The 6,077-nt window shown below is 38.4% G+C and overlaps 2 protein-coding genes across 2 annotated transcripts; one reads left to right on the top strand and one right to left on the bottom strand.

Annotated features, from left to right (window-relative positions):
* Positions 1 to 1,719: 1,719 nt before the first annotated feature.
* Positions 1,720 to 2,311, bottom strand: LOC126764454 (uncharacterized). The gene is made up of 2 exons (XM_050482139.1): positions 2,001 to 2,311; positions 1,720 to 1,934 (listed from the first exon to the last, which is right to left on the bottom strand). Exons 1-2 carry the CDS (start codon positions 2,241 to 2,243, stop codon positions 1,860 to 1,862), a joined length of 318 nt encoding a protein of 105 aa, XP_050338096.1. The 5' UTR covers positions 2,244 to 2,311; the 3' UTR covers positions 1,720 to 1,859.
* Positions 2,312 to 3,848: 1,537 nt separating this feature from the next.
* LOC126764445 (uncharacterized) lies at positions 3,849 to 5,433 on the top strand. Its single transcript, XM_050482132.1, has 3 exons — positions 3,849 to 4,396; positions 4,458 to 4,728; positions 4,796 to 5,433. The coding sequence occupies exons 1-3, from the start codon at positions 4,373 to 4,375 to the stop codon at positions 5,050 to 5,052; spliced, it is 552 nt and encodes a 183-aa protein (XP_050338089.1). The 5' UTR covers positions 3,849 to 4,372; the 3' UTR covers positions 5,053 to 5,433.
* Positions 5,434 to 6,077: the final 644 nt, after the last annotated feature.

The raw sequence follows: 6,077 nt of genomic DNA, 5'->3' as shown, positions 1-6,077 counted from the left end.
TATGCTGGCTAGATGCACTGGCATGCTGCTCAAAAATGTTTTTAATATCATTGCCTCATTTATTGCCGGAGAAAACTCTTTTGGTTTTCCCGGGTCTTGATAGTAGGGGAAGGTGGGGCCACGTTTTGATTTCGGTTAAAAAGTCACATAAAAGTTATTTTTTGTGAAAATTCCAAAACACGGATTTGTAGTGCGAGTCGTAACCTTCCTTTTGATAACATTGGCTTGATAAAATTCCACAAAAATTTAAAAGTTACAGCCATTGGCGCAAAAAACCTGATTTTGCGATTTTGAAAAAAGGTGGGGAATGTCGGGAATCGATTAAAACATGATTGTTACCGATGAAAAACGTTTATTTATCAATGGAAATGAAAGAGAGATTCATAAATAATAAGAAAAATAGGAATTGGCGAAAAAAATTATTCCGACTCGCAGTGGATGCAGGTGTAAGTGTTCGGGTTCGGTCCGGCACATTTCAAGTGAACCCCTCGATCACAAACGATGCAATGGGCCGTGTTTTAATGATTCTCGTGCTTCGGCATCTTTTTCTTGCAAATCGTGCAAAAATCGAAGTCCTCTTCGATGTCGGTTTCGGTCGGAGACGGGCTTCTCTTTCGTGGCGTCTTCGATTTGCCACGGCCTTTTTGCATCTTGGCTGCTGGTTCATCGGCTGCCTTCGTCAATTTTTGCCGCTTTTTTCGGCCTTGTCACGCAGATCTGCGACAACCTCAGGCGATGTCAAAATCGTTGACTCCATTGTCTTGCGGCCACGTTTTGATTTCGGCGCAGGTGTGCCCAATTTCAACGGGCCAACCGATTTCAATGCATCACGGAGCTGCGGAGCCGAAACAAGAGACAACGACGATGATGCAGCACCACTTGTTGAAGCTGGGGCACTTGTCGATGCCTCCGACGTTGACACCTCCTCATTCGCAGCAGTCACAGTGGCATCACCAGAGGCAAGAACTCGACGTTGATTGTCGGCGTCTTTCTCTTCGTCACCGAACAAATTTTAGCCGCTCAGTTCCGAAGCGACAAAGTCAACTTCAGTGAAAATTTGCGGGTTGAACGGGTAGATGCCAGTTGTTCGGAAGCCGGATTTGATGGTTTTCAGCGTTAACATAACATCGAGGCACTGATCGACAAGGAGCGGCACATGATGCAGATCGAAAGTGACACCAATGTTGGACTTTTTCCATGCATCATGCTTCACGGTCATCATGCCTTTAAATGGTGCAAATACCGCAACATCTATCCGTGGTTGTCCAGCAGCAACATGGTTGGCGAATCGGCATTAGCACCGGAGTGCTTGATGAAATGACGCATGAATTGAGGGAATACGTCAGAGTTCATGTAACCAGAACCGTTCGCAACACCAACAGCGCCATGACTCGCATGAGTCATAAAAATCTCTTTCATGTTGACTCGGGGAAAGAGGAAGAATGGCAGTATAGACTGGCCACTAGCGCTGACGGCCAAAGCCAAAGACACATTGGTGCCTTTTTCGGCAGATGTTGATGAGCCGACCTGCTTTTGTCCTTTGCGCGCGATGGTTTTGACAGGTCTGGTTGGCACGGTCGGGCACCCGGTTTCATCCATGTTCTATATTCGGTGAGGTTCAAACGGCGTCTCACCGAGAACGGATGAAAGGTTGGCGAAGAATGCATCGACATTCTCTTTGTTGAATCGCTTCGCACGGCTCTGGCTTACTTTCTCTGGTGTTCGCAGTGACAAATTTTTGTGGCGTTTCATGAACGCCAACTGCCAATCCTTACTCGCCTGTTGATTGTCGTTCCATGGATCCGGATACGACGCGCCAACTTTCCGAGCAAATTCATACGCGAGCTTACGAAGCTCCATCAAACTAATTTGATGATGTCGCTGGCCTGGAGAATGTAGCTTATCAGCGCCTTCTCTTGTTCGATGTTGAAGATCTGAAATAAAAAAAAAAATTATTTATTATTCGATGAAAGAAAAAGAAAGAAACCAGCAGAACTCACTGTTTTTGTGCCCATCGTCGTGCTTTCAGCCAGCAAATTCTTCATTACATCGGCATTGGCAGTAGTAACGTCGATGCTCGCACCATCAAATGCTGCAATATAACGCATCAGGTTGGTCCTCGGAATTTTGTGTGCCGTCGCAGATTGTCGAACGCTGTTGTGATGTATTTTCACCGACTTGATCGCCTCCAAAATGTTGTCGAAATCAACAATTTTCTCTTGTTTGGGATAGTACCGCGGCATAATGACTAAAAAAATTTTTCGGAGCACGAAACTATCAGGAAATGTTGAAAAACTATTGTGTTGTTGAAATTCTGCACGAAAAAACACTTATACACGTCAAATATATGAAGCTAGCACGTTAAATGTAAAAAACTATGTGGCCCGACATTCCCCGTAATAAGTGAGATTCCCCAAACGCTAATATTTGCAAAATGGCGGTGGATAATGAACACAATGTTAATTCGTGCAAAATTTCTTTTGTGTGTCGAAGGCTAAAGGCTCAACTAATATTATAAACATATTTACCTGGATGAATTTATTGGAAAATGTGAAAAAAATCAACTGTACATAGAGTTGAAAAAAAACTTTCGGAGTGTCGAATTTCTTTTTGTTGTCGCAGAGAGGTTATAACACGTGTTCACAGCTCGAGTGCTATATAGAAACTGAGCTTAGTATGAGACGAGCCGATGACAGTTGGTTGCAGCTGTCAACCTATACTAGGGCAAAAAATATCGCGCTGGCCCGGGATTCCCCACCTTGTCTAATATATTGTTTAACTTATCTAATATATTTTTAAGATACTAATAAAATGATTGGCTTACATTATAATTTCTTACGTTCAGCGACTTGTGGTACAGTTGATGATACGATTCCCGAACTCCAAAATTCCTCAGGAGTTCTTTTTTTACTTCTGTCCAGCTTGGATTGTCGACGGCTCTAATTGTGTTAGCTGCTTCTACTTGAATTTTTTTTGGACGTGCGGCTTATAGAAATACTCCTCCATATTGGTACCGGCAAACCAGTCGATGAAAATTTCGACTTCATTAATGATGATGTGACGTCGTATGTGTTATCTCCTGGGAACTCTTGGATTCTCGCTGCTTCTTTTAGTGCTTCCGATAGTGGTAATTGAAAAGTTGAATTATTAGGTGGCAAGTGACGTGTTGCAACAGATGGAGTTTGATTTGCTGCAGCTGATATTGATGCTTCTATTGGCACTGCTGATGAGGGTGCTTGCTCTATTTTATGTGTTTCGATTTTAATGTTTTTTTTGTTTTATAGTTTAAAGATGTTTTGTAACGAATACGTCAGAATTCTTCTATACACTTTTACTGCTTGGTTGAATTTTAATAGTATAGTATATATTTTCAATTCTCAATTTTTAGCGTAAGTTTTTTTTTCTTCACAGTTATGCAATTTAATTAATTACTTTTAATTTTTAGTTCTTTTTTTTTACTTCACCACCATGTCCACCGAAAGTAGTGCTGAATGTTCATCAATAATGATTCAATAAAATTTGGGTTGAATATCCTTGTGGATATCGATAGTAGGTACTTTTTATTTTTCTTCAGAAAAAATAACTTTTCGACTGCGCCAGTTAAGTGTGTAGATTAAATAAAAACACAAATTTAATTATTTAATTTCACTCTTCTTTATTGGTTCTTCTGAACTAAACTGAAAATGTCAATGTCACTGCTATTTATAATAAAAATTGTTCAGCTGTTAAGCTGTTATACGATAACATATTGTGTATTTGTTTGTGTACAAATTCTGCATATGCAGAATTTACTGGTCAATGCTCGAAAAGTAATATAAACAATAATAAAGTGAACGACCCTTATGCAAGCAAATTGCTTAAGTGTCGTTCTGTAAATAAATTGTGTAAAGGCCTAACTATAATGTGCATAAGCTGCCGTATGTACTGTCAAAAAATGAACGAAAAGCCTGTCAAATGCATAACGAACGCAGAGCAAACATTTGAATGACTATAATGTGCTTACATGCAGAAGAAGAAAGTGTCAATAAGCAATTTGTGTTTTGGTTTTGTTTCGTTTGAATTTTGCAAAAATGAACAGAAAGTTAAAATATTTAAAAACAATAAAAATCCTTACGTCTGTTTTAGACGGAATACGCATATTGACAGAAATTAGTGAAATTACAAAAAAAAGAGTTCGGTCGTGTTCAGTGAGGGAAATAAACAGAAAGAGGAAGAAGGATGGTTTCTTTGTACGATTCCTGGAAATGAAGAGGATTGACCACGATGATTTTTTTATATACACTCGAATGACGCCACAAGTATATGGGCTTTTGCTTACTCTTGTTGAGCCCTTTTTAAAAAAGAATTCGTTGAGGGAGTCTGTGCAACCGGAATGCCGATTAGCTTTGACATTACAGTAAGTTTGTTCATTTTAATATATTTTTCTTATGTCTTATTCTTTTTTCTTTTTCTTAAAGATATTTGTCACAAGGAACTTCGTTTCAATCATTGGCATGGTCATTTCAACTGAAGTCCTTTGGACGAAGTTAGGCGCTGTTTATGTATCTGAGCTTAATGAAGAAGATTTCAAGCAAATTTCTCAAGACTTCTTTCGATGCCCACCTAAAAGCGGTAGTCAATTTTTCTGCTACAAAAAATTTGTTTCTATTGTGTTGTTAGCAGTGTGTGATGCCCGATATTGGTTTACCTATATAGATATTGGTGCATATGGAAGTCAGAGTGATGGTGGTGAGGACTTTTATATTTGTGCATTTGTTTTTTTTTTTAATATTATTGTTTCTCTTTACATGTAAAGGTATTTTTCAAGTGAGTCGATTGGGAAAGAGGTTGCTAGATCACATACTTCCCATCTCTCCAGCGAAAAACTTACCAAATACGCAACTACAAACTCCACACTTCTTCGTTGGTGATGCTGCCTTTCCTTTAGGGATAAATTTAATGCGCCCATACCCTGGGGGAATGCTACCAAATGAAAAAGAGATTATTAATAAAAGATTATCAAGAGCTCGTCGCACAATTGAAAACTCTTTTGGAATACTAGTAGCGCGTTAGCGAGTTTTACTAACAACATTGCATTTATTTCCGGAAAATGCAGAAAAAATTGTTTTAGCGTGCGTTGCCTTACATAATTTTATTATGTTTAATAACGTGAATGCATCTTCGTATATTGCAAGCAACTATGCTGATTGGGAGGACTCTAATGGTGATTTTCATGACGGATTATGGTGTAGAGAAGTTGAAAGTAATATCTCATCGATTATGCAATCTTCCAATTTGCATCATTACGATGGAAGAAGTTCTTTGGAAATTAGAAATAACTTATGCAGTTTTTTTAACACTTTTTAAAACATATTCTAAAATCACATATCTAACATCATTTCGAACTTGTTTATTTCTTTTTTAATAAAACTAAATGGAGTTTAATTAAATTCATTCAATTGTTTTTATTAAAAATTAAAAGAAAAATAATTCAGGAACAATTACTCAAAAGAGTTCAGGTACATGCATTTTATGCATCTTTTTATAATAAATATTTTTGTTATGATAAATATAAAGTATACTAAAAAAATCAGTGCTCCAAGCGTTTTAAAAAATAAGGAAATTAGGGTTTATTAGGGTATTTTCGCGACGTAAGCGATATAATTCCGATATCATTTTCTCTTGGAAACTGTCTTTGACCAACACTGGCAGGTCTTGCATCAGACACAAAACCGTCGTCATAAAGGCCTCATCAGTTTCACATATTTCAGCCGGCGCCGCCTACGTTCTCCATTGTTGCGCCAAGTTTCTGGTAGAGACTTTTTTGTTTCTTCGGAGGTGGCATGAAATTTCATTTAAACTATCACTAGTAGATGAATCCAAGACAGAGTCTGCATTTGCTTCTGCATTATCACGAGTGCTGTACAATGAAAAAGTTATATTTAAAAACATTAAAATTTATACAAAGTACCTACCGACGCGGTGTGACGGAGTCTTTCAGAAACATCATGGGTTTTAAAAAACGCCATTCCTCTAAGTAGCTCATTCCGCTACCTGATGGAGCTTCTAACCTTTTTATCTCTTTGCAGAAGCGCTCC

The sequence above is a fragment of the Bactrocera neohumeralis genome, unplaced genomic scaffold, assembly GCF_024586455.1.
Source record: "Bactrocera neohumeralis isolate Rockhampton unplaced genomic scaffold, APGP_CSIRO_Bneo_wtdbg2-racon-allhic-juicebox.fasta_v2 cluster09, whole genome shotgun sequence".
Classification (NCBI taxonomy): domain Eukaryota; kingdom Metazoa; phylum Arthropoda; class Insecta; order Diptera; family Tephritidae; genus Bactrocera; species Bactrocera neohumeralis.
This window is presented reverse-complemented; position numbering and strand designations above follow the sequence as displayed.